General features: G+C 45.1%; 1 protein-coding gene across 1 annotated transcript in view; it reads left to right on the top strand.

Annotated features, from left to right (window-relative positions):
* The window catches only part of MAP2K4 (mitogen-activated protein kinase kinase 4), a 67,254-nt gene that overhangs the window by 21,772 nt on the left and 27,897 nt on the right, over window positions 1-17,585 (top strand). The window contains exons 4-5 of the mRNA XM_086857765.1: window positions 5,049-5,151; window positions 15,692-15,787. Of these exons, the coding sequence (XP_086713891.1) occupies window positions 5,049-5,151; window positions 15,692-15,787 (199 nt within the window). The remainder of the gene's footprint in view (window positions 1-5,048; window positions 5,152-15,691; window positions 15,788-17,585) is intronic.

Here is a 17,585-nt window from a genome sequence, read left to right as displayed (position 1 = left end):
GTTTCATTGAAGGGCTAAAAACGTCAGTAACAGACAGAGGCACTGAAAATATTTAAAGTGAATTTCCATAGTTGCAGCTCTTAAAACTAATAAGGCCTGAACTAAAGCCTAGGCCTCTTCTTTCATCCAAGCTGCTCAAATAGAACTGCATGATACACTGAAGTTCTTCAAGTTTTGTTTCAAAATTTGACTAGTTTTTTCTTGAAAAATAGTTTATCTTGAATGTAAGACTGGAAACCTACTGTACTCCCAAATTAGCTGTGCTGGTGTTGGAGTAGATTCATGAGCAAGACTGGAAAGGAAGGAAATAAAAGTGCAACATGGTAGGTTGGAAGGGTCTGTGGGAAGGCAGAGCAGCAGGAATAAGCAGCTGGAAATCCTGTGAGCATTCAGGATGTCAGCAACTGCGGGGCTGAATGCAGGTAAATGTTCTTTGCTGTCTCTACATCAAAGCAGGCATTTTGTTAGCAGACAAGATACAGCAGTTTGGTTATTTAAAGCTGTTGGAAGAGCAGAGATCTGTGTCGTTTTGTTGGGTTTTTTTCCTGTCTCATGCTAGAGTTTGCACTAGCTTTGCTTGGAATTACCTTGGAAGAAATCAGAACTGATAGTTCTCTATTAAGAAAATGACCCTCAAGCATTCAGCTCTGTTTTCAAATGGAAGTAAATAATCCATTCTTCCCCATTTCCTCTGTCTTTTTGTTGATGTGCTTTAATATTACAAGGGAGAGGTAGAAAGATTGCACGGTTCATTACAGACCCATTGACTTTCCTTCCTGCTGTTTGCTCTCACAGCTTGTGTTTCTGTGGTTGTATCTCTTTTTTTCTTCTGGTTACAGTAAGGAAAGAGAGCGCAGATTTGATTCCTGGTGTATCATCACTCCACAAACAGAGAGTGACTTCAGCGTCTGACCAGAGAGAATATTTACCTGTGCACTGTGACTCACTTGATCACTGTGACATGTGCTCAGGCTGTGGCAGCAAAGGGTTGATCCTGCAGAGCTGAACCAAGTGGAAAACATTTTGACAGGGGTCAGTTTGTACCCTTTCAAGATAAAAACCTTGGAAAAATCCATTAAACTACTGCTATTTTGAAAATCTTACTGCTTGAAAAGGGAGCATTTTGTTCTGTTGTAACCTGAACGTGGTAAGCAGTGCTCTTGAGGAGCATGCAGGAATGGTGATGAGGAGATCCTAGGAAGAAGTTAGAATTGCTTTTTCCAACAGGAAGTGACTCAGAAACTTGAAGAAAAGACCAGGGGTATCCTGTACCAGCCACAGTGTGTCCAGCAAGACCAGGAGAGTGACAATTCCTCTGTGCTGGGCATTGTTGAGGCAGCTTGAATCCCTCATGAGAAGACAAACTTTGAGGGGCTGGAGCTTGCCCAGGGAAGAGAATGGAGCTGGGGAAAGGTCTGGAGCTCCAGGCACAGCTGAGGGTGCTGGGAAAGGGGCTCAGCCTGGAGAAGAGGAGGCACAGGGGGGACCTTCTGGCTTTGCACAACTCCGTGATGGGTTGTTGGGCTCTGCTCCCAGGGAACAGGGACAGCAGGAAAGGCCTCAGGCTGGGCCAGGAGAGGTATATTGGATATTAGGAAAAAATTCTTCAGCTGTCAAGCATTGGTAGGGGCTGCCCAGGGACGTGGTGGAGTCCCATCCCTGGAAGTGTAAAAATGTGTGGATGTGGGGCTTGAGCCCATGGTTTGATAATGAGCAAGGTGGTGGTGCTGGAGGGTGATGGTTGGACTTGGAGATCTAAGAGGTCTTTTCAACCTTAATGATTTTGTGATTCTGTAAATAATAGGTGTCCTATGTGAAGTAAAAATAGTAATACACAATCTAACTCTGGAGGAATACTTTTGGTCTGCATGTGACCTGCTAGGCAGCTGTTTCTTGTTATATGAAGGCTGGTTGGCTGTGGTGGTGGTAAAGGGTTCTCACAGTGATGAGAACTTAACGGCAGAGCCAAGTGCTTGGATTAATTCTGGTGACTGATAGCAGCACATAAATAATTCTGTCCTTGGCCTAGCACCCATTCACCAGTGCAGCAAGGAGCACGGGATGCTGTGGGCCCGAATTTTTCAGGGGCTCTTGTGTAGGTGCTTTTCCCAGTTTCTTTTGGCTGTGATCTATGGAATGCCAAGGACTGTGTGTTAGGGGACACAAAGCAACATTCCTGGACCTCAGTTCCATGCACAGGCCTGGTGGTAGAATCACAACATCCTTTTAAAAATTGTTTTGAGGACACCACCAGCACTACCACTTTAGGGCTGGGATGATTTGCAATAAAGATTGCTACCTTATGGGTAGATTAAATTATTTACAACCAGAAAGCTATTTTTGGCTGTCCTTTTTCTTCTTGGAGAGCAGTCTAATGTAGGATACAATCCTGTTTAGATTCCCTCAAAATATAAGGTAGTACCTGCCACTTCTGCTCATCTGAAGTCCAGGCCATCCAGCTTTCAAATATGGTCTGGACTTGGTATAATGATAAACATGCAGCTGAACAAACCCAGTAGTCACAACTGGGAAGACCATAAGTCAAGAAGGTTCATAATTTCAGGTCTGGTGTTAAGGATTACCCTAATTTGTGAAAAAGATATCTATTCCAGAGTTTTAGTTTCTTCCAAATCATTCTCTCTCCCATAATCTTTACTGTAAAAGTTCTCAGAGAAGTAGATGTTATAATGGTTGATGATTAGAATCATGTGTTAAATTAGCAGAACCTTTAAAAGACAATTTATATAGGGTTATGGTTTTGGTCACACAGCCTTGGTGGTGATGGGCATTAGTGAATTCCAGAAGCACCATAACCCCCACATCTCTTTCTTGTAGGGAGGCAGGGTGATCTGTAATGAGCCTGTGTGGAGCAAAATCACAGCAAAACTCCATCTAAAGAGGCTTTTTTGCCTTCAGTTAGAATGATGTGTCTGCAAGGAATAGAGACGTGGAGTCAAAAGTCTTTTTTAGGATGAAACTCAAGGTTTGGAGTCCAGAGCTGAAGCTATGGAGGCCACTGAGGAGCACAGTTTGCTTTAGCTCCCCTCAGACTTCGCTTCATTTGAGTCTGTTGTTTCACTTACAGTGCTTTCCATGTGATCTGCACTGGATGGAAATTCCTGGCATTTCTCAGGATGTTCGTTTTTCCCGGTCACATTCCGTGTTCATCAGCTGAGCAGAAACAAACCATCCTGTTTGCTTCCCAGGGGCAGCCTAAGCTTCTGTGTTTGTTGGATTTGTAGAAAATCCAGCTTCAGATGGTGGACTGACATAATTGAAACTATCCTTATAAACCTACTGTGGTAGAAATCAATAGATCAATATTTGACTGTGTTACAAAGCATTCCCTGAGTAAAAACAGGGGGAAACTTGGTGTACAAAGCTTACAAAGAGTAAGAATAGGAGAAGCTGTGAGGAGATTTTCTGATGAGGTTTGTAGTTAATAGTGTCAGTTTTAATCTTGGGCCACTTCAAGTCCCTTGTTCTCCTGAGCAGTGTAAACATTGCTGTGAAAAAATCTTACAACACAATTGACAGAGGGCTGGCATTTCAGGCGTGTCAATAAAACAGACTCAAAGGATAATAGAAGAAATCCCTGGAGCCTGTGTGAGGGCGGATTTGTGCTGCCCTGACGAGGGGCCATTCTCCACAGGTTCTGCCCAGCAGCACCACCCCTGTGCCTGTGCAGAGCTGGGGAGAGCCCACAAACAGGGTGAGCTTTCAGGGATAAGCCTTGCATCCTCCAGCCCCTTGCAGTGGTGAACTCTGGTTTTGCCCTGTGTGAGGGGGAGATGACCCCAGGGAAGCATTCAGAAGGGGTGTGTGAGGTTGATCAGGCGATGGCATGGTGGTGTGACAGGTTGTGCACTCACACAAGGCCCTCTGGTTCCTTCTTGCTGCAGACCTGCCCTCAGCCATGTGCTTTGCTAAAGGGACAAACATAAGGTACAAAATGCTCTGCATCTGTGCTGGCTCAGTGTCCTTAGTGTCAGCTTGAAATGGGTTGTTTCGGTGGGAGTGGTGAGGCACAGGCTGCCCAGAGAAGCTGTGGTTGTCTCATCTTTCAAAGTTAGGTTGGATAGGGCTTTTTTGGGAGGTGTCCCTGCCCATGGAAGGGCTTGGAATGAGTTGATCTTTAAAGACCTTTCCAACCCAAAGACATCACTGAGGCAGTGGGAAGCTGAGGGGGAAATTGAGTCATGGGCTTCTGGGAAGATGGGGGGAGAACAGGCCTAATTTGAGCTGTTTTGGTCTGGAGAAGTACGGGTTTCCTGTGGGCAAATGGGAACAAGACAGAGTCCTCTGCACCCCAATGGGAGGGCTGGTGAGGGAAAACTGCCTTTGTAGTAGTCCTGATCCTGCTGTTGCTTAAGCAGATCATCTCACCTTCAGTGGAAAATACAGAGCCAGTGGCTGGTGCAGTGACCAAGACCCTTCCCACACTACTATTTATTTATTTTGTGTTTCCCACTGCCTCCTCAGTTAACTGCAGAGCATTCCCTTACCTGGTCACCCCTCAGACACTCTGCTTGGCAGCTAGCTTGGCAGAAGGAGCCTGGGTATCTCCATTTGCTGCTAGCAAATGAGGGTCAGGAACCCAAACAGTTCCCCTGTGCTTGGAGTGTCACATAAAAGCCATCCCAAGGTGCCCTTTCCCTCCTCAGTGCCATCCCCCCAGGTCTGGTGGCGTGCCCAGGCTGTGTGTGGCAGGTCGGGCCTCTGTGCCCTGTGGGTGTACGTGGAGGATGCTCAGCCCTGGGGTTGGGGGTGCTGTGGTTGCTGGAGCCCTGGCAGGTGATCCAGGTGCTCCAGCTGTTCACAGGAGATGCTGTGGCTTTGGCCACTGCCTTGGAATGTGCTGGGAAAGACCTTGGTATGAGAGCTGACTCCGTGTCACCATCCCCATGTCCTAACACAAGCTGTGATTTGCTAATGTTGTAAAATGTAAAATTCTTTTCTTACAATATGCCATTTTTTTCTGTTTATTTCCAGATGCTCTCAATATTTTGTGCTGACAAAAAGTTTACTTTATGTTCGTTGTCTCCCAGGTAAACGCAAAGCGCTGAAGTTAAATTTTGCAAATCCACCTTTCAAGTCCACAGCAAGATTTACTCTAAATACTTCTGGAGTTCCTTTCCAAAATCCACACATGTGAGTATAAAGCCAATGGCACAACTAGTGGAACACCTTTGGAATTAGCCAACACCCAGTGTTAGTTAAATGCAATTTGATTAGTCCAGTTATTTGTAGGTTGTTTAAATCTCTCACTTTGAGTCATTTTTTGCCAGAATTAAAAAAGAAGGTTAAATTGGGATCTTCTTGGTTTGCACTGGAGCTAATGCTTTCCAGAATTGATTGAATTGGGTATTGTAGCTGGTAATGCTAGGTACACCTATAATTAATGTCTAGATTGATTCACTGTTGTTTTCCTATCTCTTTATTCAGCTTATTACTTTTTGTTAGAATTTCTTGTTTCTATGTTACTTGTGAAAGCCATAACTGTGATAGAATTGTTTTCAGCATTAAAACAAAGGTTGAAGATTATCATTTTTCAGCAACAGGGAGATGTTAGGGGAGTTATGCAGAGATTAGGTCTCATTGAGTTTTCTAGCCAGTTTAGCCCCAGGTTATCCCTATCCAAAGTCTGAGAGCAAGTGTGGCACAGAGCTGTTCCTGACTCTAGTAAATACCAGGGTACATCAGCACCAAAAAGATCAGCTTTGTATCCTCAGATCCACCAATCTAGCTGGACAGTGCTGCTCTGCAGCTGGTCCCTGTGGCAGATGCAGCAAGCATGCAGAAGATGTCCCACATTTTTCTTCTCTAAGGTCTCAGGAGTTTTGTCAGTGTCAAGTCTCAGAAACTGCACCTGCAGCCTGAGCTCTCTGTCCCTGTCCTAGGCTGCTCCTGCTTGGCTCTGCATGTCACTGCCTCTCTCCTGGAGCTCAGTGCCTTCTGCTTCCCCAGGACATACCTGCTGGGCTCTGTCCTGGGAGCTTCTTTATGCTGGGGATTTTCAAACAAACTTTTATCAAGTTAGGAACATGTTTCTGATGAGTTATTGATGGTAATTACAATATATAGAAATTTTATAGAATAGTTTAGATGATTCTTAAAATCTTGAGTGACCTGTCCAGCGCGTCCTCCTCTTTTCTTCTCTCTCTCCTCTCTGAAACAGAGTATTCTTATTGGTTATAGAGCTCACATTTAGGTATTAACTTTTTGTGTCTCATCCCATCATCAAACTCTTGTAAAGATTTTCTGCAGAACCCCTTTTGGGTTTCTTTCATCTCTCTGGTCTTGTTAGTGAATTAAATAAAGGATTTAGTCTCAGCTAATGACAACCCTAACCCCAACTGTCAGCCATCTATAGGGATTTGACTTTTCTGTGTTTATCTGTGTGGATTTCTGTCTTGGATTCACTGGAAGTCACAGTGGCTCCTGTCTAGCACAGAAGAGCTTTTGTTGTTAGTCTTTGGCATCTTAAGTTTCATGTTTGTGCAATTGTCAACACTGTCCAAGACAGGTGCTGCTCTTTCTTTGTGGCAGATGCAGTTGTTGGCAGGGATTGGTTAATGGTGTTACTAGGTCTGAGGGCTTGCAGGTGTTTGGGTTGGGTATGGTACCTGTTCAAGTGCCAGAACTGATGGTGATGTGTCTGTGCTAAAGCTTTCTTAGGAGGCTGCAAGCTCTAATGGCCATGTCTATTTGAAAGAGATGGATGCTGTTAGCTTGGTTGTTTTCTCTGTGGTTTCTCTGAGGCTGGCTGAGCTTGGTTGCAGCAAATTGTCCCTGTGTCCTTTGTGTCCATAGCAGATGCTGTTCCTCAAAAGCAGCGTTGATATCTTCTGATTGCACGCTTCTGTCAAGTGTTTGTCTCGCAGCTGATGTATCTCTGTCTCCTGCCTTCTTCCCTGAGATGCTGGAATGACTTTTTCCTCAGTAGGCTGGAAACCTTTTCTAGACCTTGGATTTGAACTGGATATTTCAGACCTCCTCGCCCAGACGTGTTCCTGATGCAGAGTGTGTTTCTGTTCACCAAGCCACTTCTCAGCCTGGTGGAGCCAAGCAGCCTGGGTGTCCTCCTGAAATGAGCACTGGCTCCACACTGCTGGGGATTGTCCTGGACAGGCCCTGTTAGTCCAGATGGGTGGATCTGAAGATACAGAGAGGTTAATGTCTCACATGAAATTCGGGGTTCTGCGGTTTGGATCCACCAATCCAGGGGTGTCCTGTTGCTTCTGCCTGAGATGGTGTGTTGAGCAGCAGAAAGCAAGGCAGGGGTTAGGAAGGAAGGTCCATTCTGGTTCTGTGACTGCATGTGATGGAGGTGGTGTGTCTTGTTTGGTTCAGCTGGAACTGCTGCCACCAAATCTTCTCAAAGTGCGAAGAGATTTTCATCTAGTTGTGGTATGTTTCCTGCCTGTCTCTAGGGCATCCAGCACAGTTGTAAACATAATTTTTCATGTGACCTGTACAGGATAAGGCAGAATAGAGCTTGAATTAGAGGCAGTAGTTGGGGAATATAGTTCATTCTTGAAAGGATGCAGTCTAGAGAAGGGGTAACAGTTTTACTGATGGCTGAGGCCTGGTCAGTCAGTGAGGCTGTGTGATTACCACACTGTGCAGGCTGGGGAGCAGTTGAGGCTGTGGAGACCTGCCAGGTTAGCCCAGGCTGACTTTGCTACTTAGACCAGATTAACAGCTGCTAACTTTGTTTTCCCTGCAGCAGACATTGCAGAGGCTGGAGGACACAAGCCATGGTTAGGGTGAGCTCTTCAAATTCCAACCCATTATACCAACTGGAAAGCATCCCACCTTTTACCTCATCTGTCCTGTGTCCAAGTAGGATTTAGGTCACAAACAAAATTAGATTACTCTGTTATCTATGTGGAAGCTTTACAGAGCTTCTTGCAGCTGGTTGCCTTTGCTAAAAGGAGATTCAGATCACACTAATGAGTGATGTGATGAGGTGTGACTCTGGCTGTGCATAGCAGGATTTCTGGCTGGGCTGTGCTGCCCATTGCTCTTGAAACCAAGATGGAAACCATTTGGCTGTAGATGAGATTCTTGGTTTTCTGGAAAGCTTTGTATTTTTGTGCAGTGATACCTGGATACTGTTTTAGAGGATTTAGATCAACCAGCTAGGAAATGGACGAGCACAGGCAATGTTTTTTGGCATCTGGTTGACAGCATGCTGCTTCTTGAGTGTTCTGTCTGCTGGCTGAGAAATCTCTTGACTCTGAGTTGCCACCTCTTGAGAACCTGATTATGAGGGCCTTGCAGATTCACTTGGACAGGTGACAAAGTGAACTAATCTCTCTTAATGTACAAACTTGATGTTTTAAGTATCTGGTGTCCAGTTGAACTCCACAGTCTCCCTATAGCTTGTGGATTTATTGGGACTTAAGCTTTCCAGAGCTTCCCTGTGTGGAGCTTCTCCTTATGACACCTGGAAGAGGCACACACTTTTCAGAGAGCTGCCCCAAGAGTGTGTTGGATGTTCTACTGAACTGTCAGGTCTGGATTCTTCAAAAGCTGCTGGAGGTTCAGTCACACATCAGACTCTCCTGCTTCCTATTTTTTTTTCTGTATAGTTTGGAGACTGTTTTTCCTGGAAAGGTTTTTTGTTTTTTTTCTGACTGTTCCAAAGCCTCTCTGAGGTGTCTCTTGCTCTTTTAATCTCCTCTTAGGCTTTCCCATACCCTTCTGGCATGTGGGGTCAGGCTCTGTAGCTGCATAGCCTGTAGCTAGTGGAGATGTTTAGGAAGTAACTTGAGAGAGTTCCTACCATTTTTGGGAAAAAAACCCCAAAACCTAAACCCCAAATAGGACTATCCTAAACTGGCATGTTCCCTACCACTGATGTGAATTTTCCTGTAAATATTTCTCTGTCTCTTCCTCATATCTGTACTTGTCACTTCACATCTTTATTATTACTGATTTCTGTTACCTTTCTGCTGTGTGATCCTTCCTGTGGCAGGGAGTGCTGCCTGGAAGCCTTGGAGGTGGAATTCAGAGTCAAAGGTACCAAGAATATGAATTTTTTTGTGTGACTGAATCGGTCTCATTTCCTGAAAGTTGCAGAATCTGGATGTAATCACTTGTATTTTCAAGTCAGCATAAGTAAAATGCAACCTCCAAGGCCTCAGCAGAGACATCTCAGTGTTTGAGGCAGCCTGTGTTTACCAGGCTTTCACTTTTCACGTAAACATCACTATAGGTTCATTGCTGCAACAATGTTTCTTCTGTAGTTTTTTTCATTTTTTGCAAATTGATGAATTTTGCCTTGTATTTAACCTTCCTCTTCCTTCCAAGAGTTTGGTAGTTCATTTGACCAGTGATCTTTTCACGACAGAGATTACGTGGTCTGTAACACACTTGAGTGTCTCTGGCTTGGAGTAGGTCACTGCTTCAGAGAAGGTGCTGCCAGAGTCAGTGTGAGATTTTTACTGAATGTGCTGATTTAAGGTCTGGTGTTTTTTATTTTTTTTTTATTGTTTTTTAACTTTTCAAGTTTTGGTATTTCTTAAGTGCAAATTCTCCCTGCAAAGGAGCTTTTTGCTGTCTCCAGCTTCCAAATTAAACAGTCTCTAGCAGCTTCCACATCCCTTGGAGCTTCATTGCCCTGGTAGGATTGTTGTCTTCTTTCTGTAAGGGTTTGATATCCCAGCACCACTCTGCTTCTGACTTTAGGTCTTCTGTGTCTGGAACCAAAATTTGGATCTTGTGTATCTCCATTCTGCTAATTCACATGGATTTTTTAAGGGTGCTGAGCACCTGCCTTCCTGCCACATTGCAGGGACCTGGGCTCCTCAGAACTTCTGGAAACCAGTGAGCCATCCTTGGTGTCTAAATCAAATCCAGGCTGATGTTATGTGCTGACCTGACTCCCATGGGTTCCAAGTGCTTCACGGGTGTTGAGTGATTGAGCTGTGCAATTATAAGTTGTTGCACAAATCTCTGCATTCCCTATCCTGTGGATGGGTAGCTGGAACATGTTGTCTTTTGGAAGAGGCAGAGGTTAGGCCAGAAGCTGGTGACAGAGAGTTCAGCAGGGATCTCTGATCTGTGATCCACAGGTAGCTCTGTGTTACCTGTCCTGGGTGTGGTTGGGAGCTGCTGTCCTGGTTCTTGTGCTCACAGCCATGGTCAGAGCTGCTCATTTGGGGGCAGAATTTGGGAATTTGGACCTTGCAGCCTTGGGGTCAAGATGCATAACAGGACCCCCACCCAGGGCTCAGGGTAGGTCTGTCCCCTCGATGGTGGGAAGAGCAGTGATGGGTGAGAGGATGGTGATGGTGCCAAGTCACCTTCCAAGGCACTGAGACCTGGTCTGGCCTGCCCAGACAGGGACAGCAGCTGGATCCTGGGGAAAAGAGGAGCTGTGGTGGCAGAGGTGTTGGGTCATCCAAGGTGGGAGAGGCTGGAGGCTTCTGTGCCTGTCTCTGGGGCCCTCATGGCAACACAGCCATCCATGGCCACTGAGCTGGAACACAGATGTCTCACACACCAAGGCATGGACGTCCTGCAGTTCCTAATTCAAGATGTGATGGCTGATGCTTGGGCTGCCTCCTCAGGGCTGTTTTCCATGGCATGTTGGGGAAAGAAGGTGGGATGGGGTAGTAGCAGAGCTGTGTTACTCTAAAATAAAGATATTTTTAATAGTGTTGTCCTCACTTTCCCAGGGACAGTAAGGTGGTGTCTGGGTTAAGTCAGTCAAGAGTAGTGGTTTTGAGTTGACTACTAGATATTTTTTCTACTTAGTTGAATGGTGTGGAGAGGGGTGAAGCATTCTGGGTCAGTGGGAATGAGAAGGGTAGAGCAATGAGCTGGAAATGTTCATTTTCAAACTGAACTTGACTACATTCAACATGAAATTTCCATCAGTGTGGCCTGCTGGGACATAGTGTCTGGATGGAAGAGCAAAGCTGGGGATGTCTCCCTTGGGCAGGAGTTTCCTCTAGACTTCCCTTCTCATGCCTGGCTTTTGGTGAGCTGTGTTGCCTCCCCTTCATCCAGTGACATGGCTCCATGGGTGGCCTGTGTTTGGCCAGGTCCTTCCCTGAGACACATATGAGGCACCATCCATCCATGCTCATGGCAAAAGCCCAGTGTTTGCAGCCTGTGCAGGACCAAGTTGCTGCTTTGGGGGGTACCTGTCATGCTCCAGAGCCGAAGGAGAGCTGGGGGTGACCATTTTCCTTGCTTAGTCAGTTTGGTTCCAAAAGCACAGGTTTATAAAGTTGAATACAAGGTCAGAGCTTTGATAATACCTTGTGTAGTCTGCTGAGGAAGACAGTTTACAGAGGTCTGTCATCCTGGCCATGAAGAATTGGAATTTTCCCCATTCTGCTTGCTGTGCATGAGGTGAGGGATGGTGCTGCCTTTCTTTGAAAGAAGCTACAGAGGATTTGGTGTGGTTTAACAATTTTGGGTTTATGTAATTCCTCTGGTTGTGAGGCAGTGCTGGGTCTGGCAGGAGCAGAGCTGTCCCATCAATGTGCAGTAGACCCCAGGAGCTCCTGCAGCCCTCTTCACACATCCAGGGGACACGTCTGCTCCTGGCACAGCTGCATAACTCACACCAAGATGTAACTGCTTCAGGGCTTGTTTCAAAGCAGGGAAAGTAGGTTGAAGAGTTCTGAGTTGATATCAACTCTTGCCTTCATGCTGTTCTGTTACCAGAAGCAAAATTTTCTCCCTTTCTTTCCTTCCCTTTCTTTTGAGGTGCTGCATCCACCTGCAAGAACAGCTGTGACCATGCTCTAGGAAACCCAGTTGTAAGGCTTTCAAAGCCTCCAGGACACTCCAAAATACCTCAGTCTTCTCTGGAGGGCTCATGACAAAATGGGAAACCACAGCTACATTTCTGTTGGATTTTCCATAAACAGCATCTGGATCTGTTGTATTCTTAGAGTATTTTAAGATTGGTGTTTGTCCCTTTACCATTTTATGTGGAAAATTCTGTAAGCTGTTCCAAAAACTTACATTTCATACTTTGTAGAGAAGGTGAGATGTGATGCCATCTCTGAGCATTCAAATGCTCTGATGGATTTTTCACCGGTAACTTTTTATGGTTAAGAGGTACAGGTGAGATCCAGAATTCCACTTGACAGTCAGGACCTGCTAAAATTTCTCCCTTTCTCCCTTCTGCCATGAGCAGTCCTTGGGATTTGAGCTTTGATCCCAAGCCACTGTGTGTTTCCTGCATCCCAGAGTGTCCCAGGGATGCTGTGAGCTGAGTGCATTGCTGCTGTCCTGCCCAGGAGGGAATGCTGGGCATTGCTGTGCCTGAGCTCATCAGTTTGTAAGGCAGGCTCTGAAAACCCATCAGATGGAACTGATTGCCATTACATTTTTTTCCAGGGAGCAGGAGATGGTTTTGCTTGTCTTGCTGAACCACCTGAGAGCATGGGGTGCCCTCTTGGCTTTCTGTAGTTCCATTCTTCTAGCCCCATGAATCTGCTTTCTGAGCTTGTTTTTTTTCTCTATTTTTGATTCAAAGTTAATGAGGCCATAGTTGTCCCATCCTCACATCCTGTATGTCTTGGGGACTGCTGTCCTGGCACATGGGTGGAGTCCTCAGGCTGAAGAGAGCCCAGAATACCCATGTTCTCCTCTCTTCCTTGGGCAAGTGCGAGTTGCTATGTGGAACGTGCTGCTGTTTGGAGAGGAAAATGGGATGAAGCGCAATGTTCTGTGTAACATCTCTGAATACATGTGTATAAATATATTTGTGTGTACACACAGGTTTGGTCCCTAGCCAGTTTTTGGATAAATACCTTGTTCAATAATTATTTACAAGTAGCAAAGAAGGTGGCTTATGCATTGGGCTGAGTTTAGTGCCTGTGTGTCTCTGCCGTGTTGAGCAGCTGGTGGAGCAGGGCTCTGACCCTGAGGGGCTGGCAGTGTCACTGTTAATCTGAGATGGTCAGGCATGGACCACCACAGTTTGTATCTGATTGGACTCCCAACTTTTTGACTCCAGATTGAAAACCACATTCCTGCAGGAAACCCCTATAAATCAGCTCTTGGAATAAACGCTGCTCATTGCTACTCCGTGTACTTGGGATCCCACATTTCATCAGAGCAGGACAGGCACATCCTTTATCTCTTCAGACATTTTTACCACCTCATAGTAAAATGTCTTTTGTTTTCCCCTGGCTATGGAAAACTGAGTCAACTCTTCTACTTTGTGGGTTCAAACTGAAGGAATCAGTTATTGCTTTTATCTCCTGTACACATGGAGGAATGGAGAATGAAGAGAGAAGAGTCTTCAGATTCAGAGACTGCATTAACCCCACGGGTCTTTGTCGACATCTTCTGTCCTCATTCTTTAAACAAATGAGTGACTTCGAGCATGTGCCATGGAGGATGCTGGGTCTGAATGGACAGGATGCACACAGGAAAATCAGCCATTGAACAGAGTGATCATGGGAAGTATCTTGTTGTGGACAGGATGGATGTAATAGAGGTGGGGTTGACCTGTGGGACTGGACTGGTTTTACTATTCTGCTTGTTTGGGGAACAGGCTTCTGCAAAGAACTTAAATTATCTGCGTTTGCAGTGTATTGTGTCTGTGAAAACTACAGACATCCTTGGTGTCAGGTGGATGTTCTTGCCTCATGCCACAAACACCTTTCCATTTTGGGAAGCTTCAGTAAAGAGGGAGCAAATCATAAAATCATAGCATAAACTGAGCTGGAAAGGACCCACAACTATCATTGAGTCTCCTGGCCCTGTACCCTGCAAAACTCCTGCCCTCTGCTTGTGAGTGTTGTCCAAAGTTTCTTGAGCTCTGGCGGCCTTGGGGCTGTGACCATTCCCTGGGGAGCCTGGGCAGTGCCCCACCACCCTCTGGGAGAAGAACTTTTTCATGATCTCCAACCTAAATCTAAATGGCCAAGCCAGCCTCCAATGGATTATGGCAATGCTGAACAGTCTTCATTGTTGAGCCTGTTTTAATTCCTTCCTTCCTAAGATAAGCTTGGAATAAATCCAGGTGAGCAAAAAGGCATATGTGGTGCCTTTGCAGACACAAGTGTGGATCAGCTGGAAGTGATTGTTCCTGATGTTTCTTGCTCCAGCAGTGTGAAGGTGGTTGTCCTCTCTGAGGAGCTTTGCTATAACCGGCTTGTGTTCTTTTCTCTCTGATATTCTGGGTGGGTATTTCACACCAGTAGAAAAGGGGAAAGGTGGTTGTATAGGAGCATTGGTTTAGTTCCTTAGAGCACCCTTAGTTTTTTGGTAGCATCCTGGCAGAGCTTACAGCAAACCAGCTCTTGGCTCTGAAGGGTCAGTGAAAGCACCGTGCCCCAGTAGCCATCATGGAGGAGCCCAGCATGGAAAATCTCACCACACTACTGGAGCCTGGGAATCTTCACCTGATCTGCTCAAATCTTTTGTCACAGAGAAGGGACATTTTAAATAAAAGTCAAATTTGGTCTACTTAGTCTTGTTATGAGCTCTTTTGGTCACCACATTGAAGTAGCTGCATCTCTGAATAAGCGGTCTCTGTCTTGCAGTCAGGTGCTTTCTGTGTCTCCCATCTGTCCTTGTCTGCCACAGAAAGAAATACATGACCAGGTGCATTCTTGGCAGTGAATTTCAGGTTGTTTCAGGCTGTGATGCAGCCCAAAGTTTGCAGGATATTCTTCGGTTGTATTTTTTTTAAATCCCAAAAGAGAATTTGGACTTTTCCAGACTTGGGTTGTAATTTTTCATCCTACAGAAGTTTAAATTAGAAAATACACTTCTTTAGAGTATTTGAAATGAAACCATTTCTTATAGTTGAATCAGCAGTTCTCATTACCTGCCCCTCTAAGGTGGTCCACAAGGAGCTGATCAGAGCCCCTGGTTCCTTTGCTGGCCATGTGTCCATGGCTGCAGTGGTCAGGGGTGCAAGGGTCCAGGGCTTGTTCTCCACACAGTGCTTGGCAGAAGCCCTCCTCACACAAGCTCCTCCAAGTGCTCTGAGATGAGAGGTCCTCATGTTGAGAAAGCTTTGTAGAGCTGCACAGCTTGAAGGATCTGAGATCCAGAATACAATTTTTGTTCCTAGGGAAGTCTCATAGTGCAGAGTGGTGATTAACTCTTGTCAGTTGTAGGGCACTGGAGGGAATAAAGGTGTAGTTGTTCAATTCATTCAGACTTATTTGGGAGGGCAAATGGATGAAGGGCAAGCCCACCTGGGAGAGACCACCAGTCCTAGATTGGTGGATTCAGGATGGAAGCTCGATTTTTTTTTATATATATGTATGTATTTTTAAGGGAAAAAATGTTGTTAGTAAGATCTGCCTTAGCACAAGAAAAGCAGAGCAGGGATGGTCAATGTGCCTCGAGGGAAGTAGCATGTCAATAACATACAGGTATTTGGCTAATAAGTTAATAATGCATGTTTGTAATTGTAGTAGTAATGCAGTTGTAAATAATTCTCATTAGTGTAAGAAAACAAATTGTTTATGTTGACTTAATGTGTTAAAGTGAGTTCAAGTCATCGGGTGCTGCTTTGCCCCCAAGGAGGGGAGGTTGCTTAGGTGGAAATTGGAAGAAAAAGGTGTGGCTGTGATTTGTGCCCTGAGTGCTCAGTGGGCAGTGTGACTAGCTGAGTATTGTGTTGTACGTTATTGTGTCATGTGATAACAGCACCATGTTTTCCTGTCATTTCCACAACCTTTCCTGCCTGAAGTGACACACAAGCAACCCTGGGTAGTAATCACATTGTCCCGTTCAGTTTCAAAAGGAGAGAAGCGGACCTCATCCAGAAACTTTCCAGCAGGCTACAGTAAGCTTTCCTGTCTGTTAGCCATTGTCAAATCTTCTCCATCCTGCAAAAATGGCATCTCTTAAAGTAATGAAATTGTCTCAGAAATAGTGTCATTCCATTGGGTGATTGCTGTGTAATAATGATTTTGCAATTTATGGTCTGTATTGAGATTATTTTGTTGATTATTACGGCTGTGCTCGTGTCTGTGTTTGCTGTTCTCTCTCAGGGAGCTGCCAGTGACCCAGGAGAAGGAATAAAAAGAATCAGCATTCTCAGAAGGGTTGTTTAAATTTATTACCTCAGAGTTTTCCAGTATTATCCTGAAGTTCTTGAATCCAGTTTAAACTTTGAAATCCCAGCAATGGTGGGTTCAGTGAACGTGCTGCAGTCTGGCTCATGGCTGAGTCAAAATGAGTTTGACATCACTGTGCTCAGTTAAATTCAGCTCAGTTTTCACCACGAACCTGGGTGGACAGGTTTCCTCCATGTAAGAGCAAGGTTAATTAAAATCCATTGTAACTCAGTATTTTACTAGGGGAGCTTAATAAAAAATATTGACATTTTAAAAGCCTCAGCCAAGCCCCATTGAAGCCAAGGAGACTCATAGCAGCCTTCAGCACGTGCTGGGCTGGGACATGTGGGCTGTGGAGGGGCTGTGCCATCTTCTACTTTTTGTTTTTATCTTTATTTTAATGTTCTGGAAGAGCCTAAAAAGCCAGAGCAGTGCTAGGGAGAATTTCAGCCTCTTGGTCACAAGGAAAGGGAGCAAATATGCTTTGCTTTAGTCTGGGTAGGTCACAGGTGTAAAACTATTTCCTTCCTTTGCCACATTATCTCTTCTTCATGTCTAGGAATCTATTCCTGAATATAATGAAGGCTCAGGACAGCTTACATGGATCAGGGCAAACCCAAATTAGTTCTGCCCCTCTTGCAAGGATGCTGTTTGTTTATGAAAAACAAAAATTTCTTCTTTTGAGAATCCAAAAAACTTTGTTACATCACCAACATTTCCACCCTTTTGGTAAAATATTGGAACATTTCTTCTGGAGGCATTTGCTAGTGAAATTCAAACTAGGGTTGATACAGTATTAGCACTGGCCTGCAGGGTCTGAAAATGGTTTTAGAAATGACACAGACTTTGATATAGAAGAAACAAAGCTCTCTAAAACCTCTCCAGGCTGTCTGAAAGTCTTGGTAGGAATGTGTCAGCCACAGTCCTGAACCGTGTTTGTGCTCTGAAGTTGCACAGTGTCATTTGAGCCCTGCAGTTTGCTTGGAAGCTTTTTTGTTAGGATTTATATTTTAGCTTTGGCTGATGGACCACAAATCAGTTTTCAAAATGTCAGCCTTCTTACCAAAACTGTGGAGAATTAGAGTATATTCTGATTAACCCTAGTGAAAATAGGATCTTCAATGAGAGACTTCTGAGCAGCATCCAGCACCAGGCAGGCTTGGGAAGCACAGCTGGTTCGCTTGGATCTTTTTGCTTCTGCAGGTTTTATTCATGTCAGCTGTACCATCGAGTATGTCAACCTTGGGGCTTCTTTGAGTCCTGCAGAGCTCTCAGCAAAGTGACACAGAGGAGATAGGTAGCTACCTACAGCATCTTTTTGGCCTTGCTTCATGTCTGGAGACTTTCAGTTTTGCTTAAAAGAACCCACCAACTTTTCTCTGCTTCTTTCAACAGTCCTCCTTTTTCATGCCAAGGAAATGCTGGTTTTTAAAAGTTGTGGCCTCCCTGCAGTTGGTTGTTAACAGTGGGGCTCAGGGAACTTGCACAGCCTGTCTGGGAGTTTCCCAAGGTCTCCGTGGGTCT

The sequence above is a fragment of the Cyanistes caeruleus genome, chromosome 19 (genome assembly GCF_971803275.1).
Source record: "Cyanistes caeruleus chromosome 19, bCyaCae1.hap1.1, whole genome shotgun sequence".
NCBI classification, from domain to species: Eukaryota; Metazoa; Chordata; class Aves; order Passeriformes; family Paridae; genus Cyanistes; species Cyanistes caeruleus.
The sequence above is the reverse complement of the archived record's forward strand: the minus strand, read 5'-3'. Positions and strand labels throughout refer to the sequence as shown.